Below are 19,128 nucleotides of genomic sequence, written 5' to 3'. Positions count from 1 at the left end.
ATACAGTATATAAAGCTTGCTTTTTGCTAACCAATGTCTTAGTGGTATATCTGAGGTAAAGGCTCTGTCCACAGGGGGAGAACATCATGTCTCCTGATTGATGAGGTAAACTGAGAGAATAAACCATGGTGGATGTACATAGAATAAATGTATTGCAGGGTGAGTTCTGTATCATGCGGCAGTCACTGAGGCTTCCTCCTCTATGCAGTGTACTCTTCCATTGATCATTCCAGGTGAAGACACACAGAGAAGCAGCGAGTGTCTGTCTACTGAAGGAAGTGCAACTAGCCAATCCCTCTTCTACAAAGATGGCGTGAAAGCTGGAACCATTCATCCAAAGATTGGGCCAAAGATGCAAATTAACTTGTGATGTGCACTCAAGACCATATGGACTGTGACCTCTAGATGAAATATAATCTTAATGTCTTTCTGTTTTTATTTTACACCCATATATGAAAGGGTGATTTTTGGTTGTATTTATCTTTATTTTGTACTTAGTTTGTTTTATTTTATGTCAAACATCAACACACAGAAGAGCAGACTCCAGCATAGTGTGTCAGGCTTCTGACAACAGGGGGAGATGTTACAGGGGACATTATTCATAAATGGACCCTCTGCTCTATTATTATATATATTACATATAGTGTAAATGGATACAGTATATACTGATAGCAGTCACTGATATTCTGTGGTGAGATGTGTGTGTACTGAAGCCATTGGGTCATTAACATATCAAAAGGCTTTGAACAGTAAGAAGCCACCATGAACCAGGTGTGAGATTCCCTGCACACACTGGGGTCTATCCTGAGAGGGTCTTAGGGTGGAGTTATAAGGGAGTGGGAAGGGACTACACACAGGGATATTTAAGCATGGTAAAAACAGAAATCACGCTCTTCTGTCTCTTGCTTCCTGACCCCCCACTTGGATGAACAGCACTTACCTAAGGAACCAGGTCATATATTGTGTGTGCTTTCTGTGTATGTATATAACTTTATAAGAGTAATTATAACATAGTACTTATTATAATATAGTAGACTTTATACGTGTACCTATAGATATTCCAGGTGTTATGTGTTTTACCATATATATACATAGCTAAGTGTTTACAGTGAGTGTGTATATATTAGTGTAACTACATGTACATCCTGTACCCCATTCACACGTGGATCTCTGCCCTGCACGTGTATTGGAGGAGTAGATATATAGATGCTATTGTGCATGAGTCTCTATATGTATATGTATATGGTCAGGTATTGGATGTGACTCCTGCTTCAGGGTATATCCAGGAGCGGCTGTAGTGTTAGAATATATTGTATATACATACACATTACTGGATCCAAAAGGGGCCAGGAAAAGAGGTTTGTGCGTAGTTGTGTTCTCTATGTATTTTGTATTGTATTTTATGTAGTTACTTTGTCACATGTATGTTGTTAGTAAAGTCTTTTTGTATATAAGTATCTGCGAGGGTTGTATGTTATTCCTGTGATATATGAAGGACTGGAGTGGGTGCTTATGGTAAATAGCACAGACTAAGGGGCTGGACAGAACCACTGAAGCCTAGAGGAACTGAACAGAAACCCAATCCCATAACCCCCCTTTATCAATCGCCATGCTGTTGCCCATAATTTTGGCATAATGGTGCGATTAAGCAGCCTCAGAGGCATCCATGCATGCTGCCCCTGTTGTTTCCTGTCCATTTCCGTGGTGTTTCCATCATTTTCTGAGGTTTCAAGGTGTTTGGCCAAGCTTCCCTGTGCAGACCCTTGGTCCCCTTGAAAAATGTTCGAGTCTCCCATTGACTTCAATGGGGTTCGTTATTCGAGACGAGCACTCGAGCATTGGGAAAAGTTTGTCTTGAATAACGAGCACCCGAGCCTTTTAGTGCTCGTTCATCTTTACTAGCAATGCTTTACTATACATTACACACAGACATGAGCATTGGGAGGAGAGGGGAGGGGTAACAAGGGTGACATCACTGTCTCTGACCATGTGACCAGCCTCATTTACATATATTAAAGAAAAGATGATTTTGCAATGATTAATGTATTAATTGACTATATAAAGGCTGGGATGGAAACCTTGTGAGCTGCTGCAACAGGTAGAGGTGACAGAATTAGTGACAGAGACCTGATGACAGGTGTCCTTTAAGTGGGCATTAGATTCCCTCAGGTATTACCTACTGTGCAGAAAGTTCAAATTGGTCTTAGGTAATGCGCCACTTAAGTGGATGAGAAGGGAAAAGGGGAATAAACACGTTGGTTTCTTGCATTACAGGACTTCAGGTTTAATGTGGAACACAGAGCTGGCACATTTCATGGAAATGCAGATGCGCTATCAAGGGTGCAGTGTTTGCTGGTTCAAGGTGCCCAGCGCCTCAGCTTTGGGCAAAGGAGGGGGGTATGTGACTAGGCACACCGAGGTGTCCGAAGTGTTGGTCTGGTGTCTTTTTCCTGTTGTTGTCTCAAGACTAGGTCATAGACGCTGGAGGACTCTGCTGTAACTTTACAGACTGTATGATGAGGATAACCTGTCTTATGTGAAAGCTTTTTGCCAGAAGAAAAGTCAACTTTATGTTATACCTTCATTTTGCACATACTGATGAAAGCTGTTTATTTTCATGAGTGACTTTAAATAAACCTTCCATTATTGGATATTACTGTTTTGGTGACCTTTGTGACGAAGCATAACCCCCACAGTAATGACACTATATAATATACACTATCATTTTGAATTGAATTACTTAAAAAAATAACATAATAAAAATAACAAACATAATAAAAATACAGTATATACTCAAGTATAAGCCGACCCAAGTAAAGCCGAGGCCCCTAATTTTACCACAAAAACATGTGAAAACCTATTGACTTGAGTATAAGCCGAGGGTGGGAAATGCATTGGTCACAGCCTCCCCAGTATATAGCCTTCCAGACCCTGCCTCATAGTATATAGCCAGCACCTGCCCCCCAGTATATAGCCTGACAGCCCATATCCCTCAGTATATAGCCGTTTGTGATATATATTTTTTTACTCAAGTATAAGCCGAGTGTGGGTTTTCAGCACATTTTTTTGTGCTGAAAAACTAGGCATATACTCGAGTATATATGATAACACTTCAGCACTTTTATATTGGCTATTGTGGGGGCTCCCTAACTATATTGGCTAACTAAAATGGCTAAAATGTAATGGATTACTACACCCATCTCTCTCCTTCATCCGCAGGCATATTCATTTATTTACCAACCCTATTTGAGGTGATGTCTGAGTTGTAACTGATTGAACCCCCTCCCTCCCCTGTCCATCTCTGCTTAGCTGATATATTCATTTGTTTGGTTTATCTGTCTTAATAAGATTTATGACCCTTTTCTGATCTTCTAGTGATCTTTCTTGCTGTAACTATAATTCATGTGTCCTATGTTGTAGTTACGATCTGAATCTGGCCTCACCACTTTTCATTAATGTAGGCGGTCTGTGTTCTAAGCCTAAGTACTAAGAGTGTGATAAGTACAAGTGTTATTATAAGGCATTTATAAAATGGCAAATAGAAAGGGCAAGTGAAAGGTGAGATTGCAAAGAAAAAACAAAAAATCCACTCAATCAGTTATCAATCTATTTTGGTAACTTCTATATTATTGCACACATCTGCTCATCCATCCTTCATTTACCACTGTACTGCTCTCATGCACTTTATGCTTTATCTAAACACACTATTCCATCTTGTTCTGCTGTAAAGCTGAGAAAACCCTCTAAGTCCCTTAACCATATCTTTTCTTTGTCTGTTCTTCTACTAGTGGCAGGTGATATATCTCCCAACAATGGTACAATTTCTTTCAGTTAAAAACATTTGGGGGGGGGGGCGTGGCCGGAAGCAGAGGAGTATGGAAGCATAGCTCTGAGCTCCGCTCAGCACCCACTTGAAAAACAGCTCAAACCGGCTTTATCGAGAGCACAGCACTCACACTCCAAATGTGCAGACATCGCCACGGCACACAGCAGCTCTACCATGTCAAAAGGGATATCCAGGAGAAAAAATAAGGGGGACAATGCCAGACTTCTTTTCCCCGCCGGGAAGGATCCAATGTAGAACGCCGTGTGCAACTCTGAAGCACCATCCTCTCCTGATGCTGCAAGGAGCTTTAGCCCACACGATAGCAGGGCACTATCAAACTTTTCATCCAGCATTAATGCAGGACAATCTTCACTCCATATGTGTGCATCCACAAATCAGCACGATCATTTTATTAGTGAAGCCAGCCTAAGATCCATCTTTGGAGAACTCAGAGATACCTTACAGAAGGACATAAGATCAGCTATAGGGGCACTGTCCGTTGTAATAAAAAGCCTAGGTGAATGTACAGCCCACCTAGAAGACAAAATGGAGGACTTCACTAAAGTGCATAACATATTAGTAGATGCGCAAAATGAAACAGATGAAGATATGATGGCACTGAAACTTAAGATGGCGGATTTGGAGGATCATACACGTAGAAATAACGTAAGATTTTGCGGGATTCCGGAAACTGTTGCCGCAGAACAAATCAACAAATTCCTGACAGAACAAAGGGACATGATTATTGATTGAGCGCACCGTATCCCAAAACCAAAAAAACCCTGCACATTTTTCATTTTAAAGAGCAACTGACGCAAGCTGCTATAACAAACACTGCTCTACCTTTTGCAAATGTAGTGCTTTTTGCAGACTTATCAGTCGCCACTTTCAAACACTGGTGTGACTTCAACAGCTCCACAAAAATCCAGAGAGACCACTAGTGTTCCTCCCAGCGCTGTTCTCCTGCTGTCATCCCAGGCTTGGACTGTCTCCTGCCGAACTACTTTGGCTGCCACCGCGGGCTAGTTGCACCCATGGAACGACCTGGTTGCACCTAGCCGCAGCAAGACCATCCCGCTTTGCGGCGGGCTCTGGTGAGGGCCAGTTGCCACCTAGACTCCGATCCCAGTTGTCGGCTAGCACCATCTCTCTCGGTGGTCCAGAGGGTCTACCGACCCACCAACCCTGACAGGAAGATCCGGCCATCAACCCCGCCAAGGAGTCAGCTCCGGAACGGATTGATCTTCGCAGTGTTGTCGCCCGGCAGTCTCAACAAATTGCTGCTCAAGGAGAACTACTAGGCAAAGTTCCACTGCGCTTCAACAGCTGCTTGACTCCAAGCAACAGGCTCCTGCATGCACTACTGCTACTCCTCCATTCACCCCGGCATTTCCTCTGGCAGCAGAGCCAAGGCCCAGACTTTCTATGCCCAATAAATTTCATCACCCAGTGCTCCCTGCACTTCAAATTAATGTCATCTCAGTTTGTCACCGAACGCTCCAAAGTGGCATTCAATCCCAGCCTCCTTTCTGGGAAGGCCCTGGCCTGGGCTACTCCTCTGTGGGACAGAAACAACCTAGTCACCGCTTCCCATACCACCTTTCTGGCTGACTTCCGCTCCTCTGCTGGAACAGCACTACTGAACCTGTGCCATTCCTCTGTGGGCGAGTATGCTGTCAAGTTCCGCACCCTAGCCTCAGAGCTCTCCTGGAATGACGAGGCCTTGGCTGCTACCTTCAAACTGTCCTCCCAGTTGAAAGACACACTGGCTGCCCATGATCTGCTGGCTACTCTGAGTGGTCTAATCACCCTGGCCACTCGGATAGACGTGCGGTTCATGGAATGTGATGAAGATTGCTTCACGAGCAACCTCAAGTCCGGCTTCCATGTCTGCCTCGCTTGGCTCCGGTTTTCCTAAAGGTGCCCCAGCCTCTATCCCTGGCTTCCGTTGATGGACAGATCCTGTCCGAACCGGTACAGTTCCACACTGAGCAAATTTCTCTCCAGGTTGGAGCTCATCACAAAGAGAGTTTGGTATTCTACGATCCACATACGATCCTCTTCTCCTGGGTCTTCCATGGCTGCAACTCCATGCTCCAGTCTTCAACTGGAAGACTGGGGAGGTCCTGAGTTGGGGACCAGAGTGCCATTCACACTGCATGCCATCAACGCCTCCCATCCTAACGAATACCCAGGATCATAGTCCCCTTCAGAGGTGTCTTGGGACCAAAAAGAAGAAGAGGAGGCCAAAGAAGAAGGGGGGCCCTAAGGGGGTGGTACTGTCATGGGTGACCCTGTGATCCGTGTCTCTGATCGTGGGCACACCCATGCTCCTCTCTGTGCCGCTAGTCCCACTGGCCCTGCCCCGACTCCGGAATTAACACTTCTGCTCCGGTGCCAACTAAGCCGCGCGCGTCCCCCGCTCCTTAGGGATTTAAAAGGCCAGCGTCCTGGTCAATCCAGCTCTGCTATATAATCTCCGGCTCCCTTCATGCCCCGCCAGAACTTCAGCCTTATTCCTGTGAAGTGATAGCCCTCCTGAGTTCCTGTTATCCTGTATCCAGTTCCCAAGCTTGAATTGTCACCTGCCGTACTACCTTGGCTGCCACCACAGGCTAGTTAAACCGTGGAATGACCTGGTGGCACCCCGCCACAGCAAGACCATCCCGCTTTGCGGCTGGTTTTGGTGAAGACCAAATGCCACTTGGACTCCGGTCCTGGGTGTCGGCTAGTACCATCTCCCGCAGTGGTCCAGAGGATCCACAGACCCGCCAACCCTGACAGGAGTCAACATAAAACCATCTACCCCTCCTGACTCTCCTGTTAAGAAAAAAATTCCCTGGCTACCCTAGAGCAAAAATGGACAACTGTCGGTTCCAGGAAAAGCAAATTACTTCATATATTTTTGCTATTGAATTGTGCTTTTTTAACCCAACATAAGGAGTCGGATTCAGAGAGCGGTGTTCGGTGGTGCCCCGTGTCACCTCTTTTGTGCACTTTTTCACTACAACCCCTTCCACCCCACCCCCCTATATCTACATTGGAAGTCCCTTGTAGACTGTTAGTAGGTTCACAATGAACCAGGACTCACTGTTTATCCATTTGGGATTGTTTCTATGGTTACATTGTTTAACTTTGTTTTTCTCCACAGGCAACAAAAATCAGTGGGGCAGATTTACTTACCCGGTCCATTCGCGATCCAGCAGCGCGTTCTCTGCGCTGGATTCGGGTCCGGACGGGATTTATTATGGCAGTTCCTCCACCGTCCACCAGGTGGCGCTGCAGCGCTGAAAAGCATCGGAACGCGCTGGAGTTCACCAGCTCGGGCTGAGTGAAGGTAAGTGCAAGCTCCGCAACAGATTTTTTGTTTAAATGCGGCGGTTTTTCCAAATCCGTTGGGTTTTCGTTCGACCACGCCCCCCCCCCCCCCATTTCCGTCGCGTGCATGCCAGCGGCGATGCGCCACAATCCGATCGCGTGCGCCAAAATCCCGGGGCAATTCAGGGGAAATCGCTGCGAATCAGAAATATTCGGGTAACACGTCGGGAAAACGCGAATCGGGCCCTTAGTAAATGACCCCCACTATGTCATGTAGATGTTTTACTAAGGAATGCTTATCATTTTCTCCTTTGGGAAAATGACAAAATGTATAGAGGTCTTAACCTTGGTATATTTATTCTCAAATGCAAAGTTTTCTCCACATTTAGAGTAGATGTAAAAAGGCTCAATAGGCCATTTAAGAGATCACTATTGTGGAGGGAGTGTCAAACACTCAAAGTGACATTCTCTGGGGGACATGCATCATTATTTCTGCTAGTCAAATTGTCTCTTTTTTGCGACTTTTCACCTGTCGTTTTTCAAGTACGCGTTGGTCTGCACCTTGTGCAGTGTGTCTTATGTATCTTAGTTTCCCAGATGTTCCATGCGACTTTTCACCTTTTTTGCGACTTTTTAGGTGCAAATCTGCAAATGGTCCACGGCAGGTCCAAAGGAATTTTTTTTTTCATGGACCCGATTTTAACATGTAAATTGGAATTATTTCACATGCTTTAACTGTTTAACATTTTGCACAGTAACCTCTTTTGTCAAAATTCTTACATTTTTCCATTTTTTTTTATTGGTTACTTCTAATGGTGAGGTCACACGTAGCGGTTTAATTGCGTTTTTAATGCATTTTGAAACTAATTACAGCAGCTTAGGAGAGGTGATTTGCCTTATTTCATTACTGTTAACATTTGTGTTTACAAAACGCAATATAAATGCCGGCTTAATGCATGCGTTAAAATTGCGTTTACTATGTGTTTTGTAAATACAAATGTTAAAAGTAATGAAATAAGGCAAATCACCTCTCCTCAGCTGTTGTAAGTAGTTTCAAAATGCATTAAAAATTAAACATGTTAAATCCCAAATTAACAGTAGTGTCCACTCCTGTATATAACCCCCTTATGTGGCTTATGTCCATGTGGATTTGAGACATTTGCAACAAAAGTCTCAAAAAAAGACAAAATTTGCACCTGCCAGGATAGGAAAAACTGAACATGTATCACAAGTAAAAAGACATGATCATACATAAGGTGCAAAAACTTGCCGCCAAAAGTCTCAGAGACACCAAACTATGATACATGTGGCCCTCTGTGTCCAGGAATCCCACCTTAAGGCAGATGAGTTCTGTAAAATTAAGCACAAACATTTTTCACATATTTTTCATGCTCCAGGAGATGGGAAAAGAAGGGAGGTTCTTATTGCTGTTAAGGATACTCTGGCTTTCCAACTAGTCAAATATCTATCCGACCCTAGAGGTCGATACATTATCTTACAATGTATTATTAAGAAAGTGCAATATACCATCACCAACCTTTATGCCTCTGACACTAAGCAGAATACATTTGCACAATATATTATTAATAAAACTCTAGATACGGTGCAGTACTGCTTTGTGGAGACTTCAACATGGTTTAATGCCCTAGGTTAGATAAATCTCCAATCAACTCCAGAGTCAAAAATTCAACCATAGCCAATACTTTATTTAAGGAAGACCTGTATGATTCCTGGAGAGTACTAATGGGTAACCAAGGGACTTTACCTTCTACTCCAATCCCCACAAATCTTACAGTAGAATTGACTTTATTGTGGTTGATAAATGGCTATTGCAAAGAATTAATGATGCACCCATAGGAGTAATAATGTGGTCTGACCACTCCCCAGTGTCGGTCTCCATTTCAGAAAAATTTAATAATGCACCATTTGCATGTTATGCTGTTCACATAAGATTGCCATTAGAGGACAATTCTTTAGTTTGGCAAGAAAAGAAAGCAAGGGACCCTAAAAAAAATTAATTCCCTAGAGGCAAAAAAAAAGAATAACCCATCTCAACACTTATTTAAAGAGATTAGGGTGTATGGACACCAATTATACCAACTCCTGATGTCAGAACTCGCAAATTGTACTGATGGGAACAGGTTTCAGGCTTATTGCTGGAAAACCACACCCAGAGCTGCCTGTGATTGACAGCTCCATTTCTGATCTTGGGAAAGCTGGGTGTGTCTCTGTACTCGTTTTGTCTGCAGCTGCGGTTTGAGTGATGGACGGCTGAGCCAGTCAGTGCTGGAGGTAGTGTCCATTACTGCCTTATATTCTGCCCAGCCCTTCATCTGGGGCTGGTTATTGCAGTCTATCTGTGTATCTAGTGCTCTTGTGGTTCTTGCTATTCTGTGTATTGACTTCTGCTTTGCCTACTGACCATTCTATTTGCTATACGAATCTGTACCTTTGCCGCCATCTTGGTTTTGACACGGTTTGTTTGACTCCGCTTGTCTGTCTGTATCTGTTGTTTGTCCCTCAGTATAGTTTATCTCTTAGTGTGACCCCACCTTCCTGTCTGTCTTGTGTCGGTTTCTGTTACCAGTGTGAACACTAACCTATATCTGTATTCCGAATACCTGTCCGCTCCACCATCCAGCAGCTGCCAGACGAAGTAGGTTTTGCTGTCATCTTGTAGGGTCACTCAGGGACCGTCAGATAGGTTCCTGATAGTGGGTTCGCCCTTGTCAGGGCGGTTTATCTGCTTTAGGCAGGGCCTTAGCCCGCAGGGACATCACAGGGTGAGTTCGCCACCACCTACCTAGTCTGACAGCTAGCGCCAAGCCTGGTTTTGGTTGCGCGGTTTGCTGGACAGGTGCTGACTAGAGATGAGCGAACATACTCGTCCGAGCTTGATGCTCGTTCGAGCATTAGCGTACTCGAAACTCCTCGTTGCTCGGACGAATACTTAGCCCGCTCAAGAAAATGGCATCTCCCACCGTTGTGATTTTTGGCGGCCAGAAACAGAGCCAATCACAAGCCAGGAGACTCTGCACTCCACCCAGCATGACGTGGTACCCTTACACGTCGATAACAGTGGTTGGCTGGCCAGATCAGGTGACCCTGGAATAGACTAGCCCCTGCCCGCGCTGCTCGCATCATTCTCTGTCTGGATGCCGCTAGGGAGAGAGCTGCTGCTGGTCAGGGAAAGCGTTAGGGTGTTCTATTAGAATAGTGTTAGGCAGGAGTGATTCTACAAGAACCCAACAGCCCTTCTTAGGGCTACAATAACGTTTTATTTTACTTTTTTTTGGTTTGACTGTGGCTGGGCTTGCTGCCATTAGTAGTGCAGCTAGTACCATATTGTGAGGAATTTGCAGGGAGACTTGCTACCGTTGTATTTAGCTCTTAGTGACACACATATCCACCTTAAACACCGAAGTGGGACAATTTATTAGGGGTTTGATTTGAATTACGCAGAGTCTTCTGATTTATTTTTTTTACGTTTATTTCTTTTTATAACTCAAAGTAATCTGGCAAAGCAGTGTGCTTTCAGTGTAGGCTAGAAAATAGCCATAGGAGAACCCCAACGGCTTACTTAGGCCTACAATAGCGTTATATTTTACTTTTTTTTGTTTGCTTGTGGCTGGGCTTGCTGGCATTAGTAGTGCAGCTAGTACCATATTGTGAGGAATTTGCTGGGAGACTTGCGACCGTTGTGTTTAGCTCTTAGTGACACACATATCCACCTCAAACACCGAAGTGGGACAATTTATAAGCGGTTTGATTTGAATTAGGCAGAGTCTGCTGATTTATTTTTTTTTACATTTATTTCTTTTTATAACTCAAAGTAATCTGGCAAAGCAGTGTGCTTTCAGTGTAGGCTAGAAAATAGCCATAGGAGAACCCCAACGGCTTACTTAGGCCTACAATAGCGTTATATTTTACTTTTTTTTGTTTGCTTGTGGCTGGGCTTGCTGGCATTAGTAGTGCAGCTAGTACCATATTGTGAGGAATTTGCTGGGAGACGTGCGACCGTTGTGTTAAGCTCTTAGTGACACACATATCCACCTCAAACACCGAAGTGGGACAATTTATTAGGGGTTTTATTTGAACTAGGCACAGTCTTCTGATTTATTTTTTTTTTACGTTTATTTCTTTTTATAACTCAAAGTCCTCAGGCACAGCACAAAATCCAGTTGTGTGCTGTCAGTGTAGGTTAGAAACTAGCCATAGCAATACGATAGCATTGTTTTGTTTAAAAAAAAAACACACAAAAAAAAAAATTTAAAGTTTACACTTTAATTTTGAAAATGTTTAACCCGAGGGCTAGGGGTAGAGGACGAGGGCGTGGACGTCCAACTACTGCAGGGGTCAGAGGCCGTGGTCCTGGGCGGGGTGAGACACCACCTGCTGATGAGGGAGCAGGGGAACGCCGCAGAGCTACACTCCCTAGGTTCATCATGTCTCAAGTTACTGGGACTCGTGGTAGAGCACTGTTGAGGCCAGAACAGTGCGAGGAGGTGATGTCGTGAATTGCGGACACTGCTTCTAGCCATTTGTCCACCAGTCAGTCTTCCACGCAGTCCACCCATGTCACCGAAATCAGCACTCCTCCAGCTCCTCCACCTCAGCCTCCTTCCCTCCAGTCTGCCCCCTCCCAGCAAAATTTGGCATTTGAACCGGCATACTCTGAGAAACTGTTTTCTGGCCCCTTCCCAGAGTCACAAACCACTTGTCCGGTTGCTGCTGAGCTCTTTCCCGATGCCCAGGTTTTCTACCGGTCATAGTCTGTGGGTGATGATGACATTGTTGACGTAGTGGAAGAAGTGTGTAAAGAGGTGTCGGACGATGAGGAGACACGGTTGTCAGACAGTGGTGAAGTTGTTGTCAGGGCAGGAAGTACATGCAAATTGTGTTGTGCAGCCTTTGTTAAAGGTTCATGAAAAAAAAGTTGGTGAACTCTGTCAGGCCAGTGCAGGGAAGCGTCAGATTCATGATTTCTGGCGCATGCACTTAATGAATATGTCGCACTCAGCATTATACACGGGAAGAGCACTTTTAGTGAAGTTTCTGACAGACAAGCAAATGTGACCCATTATATACTGGAAGCTGTACAGGGGCCTGTGGGGACATCACTTACTGATGAGGCTTATTTAGTGTAGGAGAATTATTATGTGTAGGGGGGTGGCATTATTTAGTGTTGGAATTAGGTAGCTCCTTTCACTGCACATAATTAGCAAGGGGCCACAATAATGAGTCATTAAGTGTAGGGGTGTTGAGGGGGCATTATAGTGTAGGGTCAGCCCTGCTCAGGCTGAAACCAGCTGCTCCTCCCCATGCTTTCTCTGCATGCAGCAGTAATGTCATGTGATCAGGGTGACATCATCGCAGGTCCTTTAGCCTTCTACACCACCACCACTGTACATGAAGCATATATCTCATGAAATCAGAGGAAACACAAACACCGCAATTTAGTAATAAACGGATGGAATTAAAGGGAACCTGTCATCAGAAATTGTGTAATAAACGATTATCTGTATGTTGTCTAACAGCTTTACAACTTCCAGATCATGTTTCTTTCATGGCCCTGCATGGTTCCATCATCCACAAAATCAACTTTGAAAGGAGATGTAAATTGGTTGTATAAAGTCAAGCAGGCATGGAAGTCATGCTCTCCCTGCCTCACAAAGCCTCCTCCCCTGCGACTGATATCATGCAAAGAGCAATTATTTCTATCTGCATCTATCATTCTCTCTATACTTTGTTACGTGCCCACAACAGAGCAATTACTAAATTATTAAACTTAATTTTTAAACTATTTCCTTCAATGTCCCTCCAGCTGCAGCCTTTCCACTGGAGTGGGTTGTGAGAAAACACAATGGATACAACTGAAGCAATTGCTTGATGATTTCAGGTTGGTATCAGGAGGATTTAGATTTGGCATCTTAGAGTCAAAGAAAATGCTTAACCTCAGGGTGGAATCACATTGACGTTTATTCACATCAGTGATTTTACACTGAACCTATTTTGGCTTATGGACACATACAGATTGTTTTTCTTCCTGGCTTTAGAGATTTTTCACTGATGCCTTACTGAACCATTCTTCTCAACGGTTGTTGTCAGTGAACTCAAAAAGGTTCTTTTTTCTACTGATCAGTTTAGAACCTGTTTTTTTTTTAGTTCACTGAAAACAACTGTCACAAGTGTGTAATGTTCAGGCTCGATCACAGTTTATAATTTGTGGGATTGCTTGCTTTCTATTGTTTTCAGTTTAACAATTTAAATTGTGAAATACAGTTACACAGAATGGTGACAAATATAAATAATGCCCTATCAGTTCTACTAATAATCATACAATAGAGACAGAAATGGGTATTATAATTAAATCAAGTTAATTTTATTTAGCATTGAACATGACAGGTTACATAAATACATGTTTAGTTGGCAGCAACAGTCTGATCCAACCAGGATCTGAGGGCAGTAACTCTAGCATAAACACCAGGAGTAGATGTAGAGCAAGTAGAACTTCCCCAGGATACAATACCAGCCAAGGTCCAAGCTCCATTTCTTTGGCATACAAGAGGTCCACCAGAGTCACCCTGAAAATTACAAGAAAAGAAATATGTGTAAATGAATAGAAATGTTTTATTAATTTTATTTACATTGTTTAAAAAAGTTTTATTTACAGAAAAAATAGGGTTAATGTTCGACCCACAATGTTACATTTAACAGCTACATTTGTTCTTTGAATACAAACACAACGCAAGTCCACCAATGTTTTTATCTTTGCCCGTTGTGTTTATAAAGAGACTCAAATTATTTTACCAACAGGAATGTATTACCCTACCGTTTGTACCAGATTGTTTGCATTGATGGCTATATACAGCAAAGCTTACCTGCTGCTAGAAAGGACATTTCTGAATCAAGTGTATGAGGGTGCGGGTAGTTTAATGGTGTAAACTGCAGTAATTGTTTACAAAGACTGATTTTTGGATCTTTGGTAATGCACAATCTATTTGTCCCCATACAAAAGTGATACATTTAAACAAGGCCGGTTTTAGACAAAGTGGAGCCCCGGGCAAAACTAAAAGTGAGGCCCCAAATAAAACTACTTTATGAACAGTCAGAGTCAGTAAGAGGCTCCTTTAACCCTGCACAATAATTACACGTTGTAGTTTACGAACAGTAGTATGATATGACGTAGGAGAATTTTCTAGGAGATATATAGACAATAGGTAGATTGAAGATAAATATGAAAGATGATATATATTTTTATATTAATAAATATAAAGTAGCTTATATATAGATATCTAGATGATAGTAGATCGATATGAGAGATGGATAAAGGAAAATAAGAGATAGAAGATCGATTGGTAGATAGATAGATAGATAGATAGATAGACAGACATAGATACATGATAGATATGAGAGACAAAGGATATATAGATAATTAGACAAAAGGCTAGATCGATAAATGGTTAGATAGACATTTATATAGATAAGAAATAGACAAATTATAGGAGATATATAACTAGCCACATATATCATAAATATATAGACAGGAGATAGATGATCAGCATCTTCAACCAGGCATTCAACCAAGGGGTATTAAAAGAGCAACACATCCTCTGACCACAAAAGTCAGCGTGTAGGGGGCCCCTCTAGGACGGAGTGCAGTGACTGGCACAGTTTGGAGACATTTTGTGTAATAGATGCAAAGAAATCTGAGAGTGGCTGCTGCATTAAATGTAGTTTAAACTTAGTGGAGAGTTTTCATAAAAGGGTTGAGACAGCCATGTGCTTATTACAGTTCACATGCCCATCCATGAAGACCATTTTCATGTTTCCAATTGGAGGGACATGATGATGTCCTCAGCATTAATAAGCCCCATTCACAGGTTAAGTACAATATGGTTGACACTATTAGGGATTGTACTTACTTTGTTACACTTTCTTATTTGTGGACAAGCTCTTTAAAAAAATGGCATAGACATATAACCTTTATTAACAGTCTCAAGCTTCTATGGCAAATTTGAGCCTGTCCTGCAGCACTTCTACCATACCTTTATGCTCTTTTGGCACTCCCCTCTCCTCTATTATTGCTCTTATATTTTAAAAATGTAATGTCATACCATGCAGGAGGAGGCTCCAGATGCTCCAGCGCAGATCATGGTGCTCTGAATTTTGCTTCCCCAGTATCTCTGACAATCAGTATTAGTCAATAGAGGCAGAGCCACCTGCTGCAGTTTGCTTGGAGTTGTTTGTGCTAAAAGACAGAATATCATTTTTACACTGTATACATTTGTGGAATTGTAATACATAGAATATATAAACTCCTGAAAGCATTTCTTATACCTAACATAACTTACTTGCAGCATTTACATAGCCCCATCCGGTAGTGACACATCTCTCTCCTCCATTGAATACATCACTGGTAGCAGCAATGCACACAGGAGCCACACGGTTGTTGAAAGTAGCAGCACTGGTGAGTTTCAGAAGAGTGATATCATTTGCAATGGTGAGGGAGCTGTAGCTGGGGTGTCTGAAGACCTGTTAAAAAAAACTCTTACTTAAAATCAATAATTATAAGATGCAATTTTTGAGACAAAATTAGCAAACTCAAAGAACATGAGTGTCTCCACTTACTCTAGAAATGGTTTTAGTCTGAATAGGCTCAGCAGAGGAAGAACGGTCATATTCACCCAGAATAACACGGTGGGAGGTTCTATAAAAGAGTAAATCCATTTGAGCAGTTTCAGCAAGATTTTTATGTTTCTAATTATGAGTTACCTGGAGATTACAGTGATCTTTTGGCAAACATACTTCATGAAATCATTATATACTGTCAATAACTTGAGAAAAAAAATTATATATATATATATATATATATATATATATATATATACATAAGTATAAATTTTTTCTCACAATGGGTGTTTTTTTTTACACAGGATAACTATTTTTATAAAAATTCACATTCATTCCACAAGAATGTTTCGTAAATTGTTCCGTTCACAATAGCAGCAAGAAGAGATTACTTACGTGACACCACAGTGAGCAGCAGTGACCACCCACAGACTGTTGATCAGAGAGCCACCACAGAAGTGGAATCCAGTGCTGTCCTGTAAATATAGTATTTAACCCATCAAAACAATGTTTAGCTTTACCACTAAGTACACAGTGATATTGATTATTATTTTCAGTCTGGGGAATGACAGAGGCAAAGGAACAGAAAAGAAAACTTGTTTATAGGAAAACATAAAAAAAAGATGTACTGTACACTAATATGTACATAAATATGTTGCTCTGCATGATTTCCTCTGCTATTTTTAATTTCACTGCCATTTCTATTAGGGGTGTGTAAATCTATGAGTAAGCAAATATTTTTTAATAGCAAATACGTGTATGATAGAAATAAATAAACCATCTGTATTTCATTAGAAAAATTATATCCATTTAGAGGCTCCCAAAAGTTCTATCATGATGTATTTTGGAATATAGGCTGTATGGCAAAGGACATAAAGGTTCAGATTTTGTATATCTTTCTTAAAGCAAATTATTATGGTATTTGTAAATTTTGTTTTCAGTGAGCCGTACAATTCGAGAAAGAAAGATCTATGTGTGTCCTTCCCTAACAATAAATACCACAACATGCTATCTAGGTGTGTAAGTAGTTAAGCTATTAAAAGATTTAGCAACTTTCCCTAGATCAGTCAGCTATTATTTAATGATCAGCATTAGGATCGGTCAATTACAAATATTCCCTAATTATTTAGATGGACTTTAAGTGGGCTTAATAGCACTTTTTTTTACAAAAGGGACCACTAGAATATTCATATTTTACTTTCATATCAGTCATATTCAGTATATGACTTTCATATTCAGTATATGTGTCGTATGTATTGTTTAGTTTAGTGAGCTAAGCTAATTTTCTGTTGTGATGCATGTCTTTTTTTTTTTTCTTTGTCTCTGATTTGCAGTTTTTTTTTATTTTTTTGTGTACCTTTTATTTGGAACTAAAAAGTCTTTTATTTGCTCTATCAAAGAAAATCAAAGAAAACATCTGATTTTCAAAGTTACATCAGGAACACTGGAACATACACATACACCAATGTACTTTTTAAGACCCTGGCTTAGTGGCAAAAATACACCCAAAAGTCCCAAAAAAGAAAAAAAATAAATTTGAAAGCTAAGTATTCATTTAAAGGAAGTCAACCACAGCCAATAAAAGTCTTTAAAAGATACATTTGAATAACTTATTTTATCATATACTGTATGTAAAGTGTGTTAGAGTGCTTTAGACACAAAGGGGGTCATTTACTAAGGGCCCGATTCGCGTTTTCCCGACGTGTTACCCGAATATTTCCGATTTGCGCCGATTTCCACTGAATTGCCCCGGGATTTTGGCGCACGCGATCGGATTGTGGCGCATCGGCGCCGGCATGCACGCAACGGAAATCGGGGGGCGTGGCCTGAACGAAAACCCGACGGATTCGGAAAAACCGCCGCATTTAAAACAAAAAATCTGTTGCGAAGCTTGCACTTACCTTCACTCAGCCCGAGCGGGGAACTCCAGCGCGTTCCGATGCTTTTCAGCGCAGCAGCGCCACCTGGTGCACCTCGCAGGTACTACCTTAATAAATCCCGGCCGGACCCGAATCCAGTGCAGAGAACGCGCCGCTGGATCGCGAATGGACCGGGTAAGTAAATCTGCCCCAAAATGTTTATGGAGCCTTACAAGTGATTTTACACCTTGTATCAGAACTCATTTTTTCTGAAACGAGTAACTAGTTATAAAGAGTATCAGAATATTCAAATAAGTATCTAGTGAATAAATGCATATACTTTGCAACACATAACTTTTACATTAGGAAGTATACTAAAAAATGTAATATTGAAAATTTAAAATTGCATCGTACCTGCAGAGACACCTGCCATGGCCAGGAACCAGAAACTGCATTCTCGCCGTTCACAACTCTGGCATAACCAGAAACTACTGGCCTGATGCTTGGCACACCACAGCCTAAGGAATAAACATATAGTTATTATAATTGTCAGAATTCTGGGCCTGAGTCTGGGTTTTTGCTGCCGTGTTCTGAGCTTGTTCTTCTTGAGGCTGTGATGGACATCTTGTCATGCAGACTTTAGTGCCTTTGTGAGCTGGGTGTGTGTTCTGTTGAAAGCTCGGTGGTTTCGTAATGGAGCTTAGTGTGTGTGCAGGTGTTTGAATGTCTAGGAACTCTATTCACACCTTCTCCACTCTCAAAGAGGCTGCTATACTTGTCCCTTGCTCTTGTAATGTTATTGTCTCTATTTTGATTTCTGTGTATTCCTGCCCTTGCTTTGCTATCTGACTACTCTTCTGGCACCTCAACACTATCTTACATTTGACCTGTTTATTCTGACCTCGCTAGTGTCTGCCTAGTTGTCTATCTGTCTCTCTATGTTTGTTTGTTGTCTGCCCTGAGCACATACTCAGAGTATGGATTGTTGCTCAGTTGTCCCCCGCAGGTTAGCGCAGTCCGGGCAAATAAGCAGTACCTACCATAAGTACTACCCAGCAGGGCAAGACAGGACACAAACCACAGAAAAGCCATGATGATAATATGTAGGATGAGTAGGTTTTGTGGATTTTATATACCCTCAAGTGACCATGAAAAATAGAGCTCTTTTCTGTTATCAGACAACCTTGAATAAATATAGAAAATTCTAACACATGGACATTGCAAACAGGTGTTAGAAAGGCAGCATATGTGCTTTCCAAAGTCTGATGCAATCATATTAATAATTAATTCTTATGTTCTATTGATGAAATGAAATAACAGAATGGAAAAATGCTTTTGCTGCCTTATTTATTGTGTTTTTGTGGCAGTTTGCTCCCAGAGTAAACATAAAGGGTCACTCTGCTTGACATAGTTAGTTAAAATTTTAAAGTAGGGTAACATTCATACAATAGAATGAATGTACCAAAAATACAGAGCCACACTAAAAAAATAATA

At 41.8% G+C, this 19,128-nt stretch overlaps 1 protein-coding gene across 1 annotated transcript; it reads right to left on the bottom strand.

The window, feature by feature from the left end:
• Nucleotides 1-13,510: 13,510 nt before the first annotated feature.
• On the bottom strand, nt 13,511-18,829 carry LOC140070840 (chymotrypsinogen A-like). The gene is made up of 7 exons (XM_072117804.1): nt 18,675-18,829; nt 18,049-18,152; nt 16,172-16,251; nt 15,776-15,854; nt 15,499-15,679; nt 15,262-15,395; nt 13,511-13,728 (listed from the first exon to the last, which is right to left on the bottom strand). Exons 1-7 carry the CDS (start codon nt 18,724-18,726, stop codon nt 13,567-13,569), a joined length of 792 nt encoding a protein of 263 aa, XP_071973905.1. The 5' UTR covers nt 18,727-18,829; the 3' UTR covers nt 13,511-13,566.
• Between the last annotated feature and the right edge of the window lie 299 nt (nt 18,830-19,128).

This window comes from Engystomops pustulosus, chromosome 7 (genome assembly GCF_040894005.1).
Source record: "Engystomops pustulosus chromosome 7, aEngPut4.maternal, whole genome shotgun sequence".
Classification (NCBI taxonomy): Eukaryota; Metazoa; Chordata; class Amphibia; order Anura; family Leptodactylidae; genus Engystomops; species Engystomops pustulosus.
The sequence above is the reverse complement of the archived record's forward strand: the minus strand, read 5'-3'. Positions and strand labels throughout refer to the sequence as shown.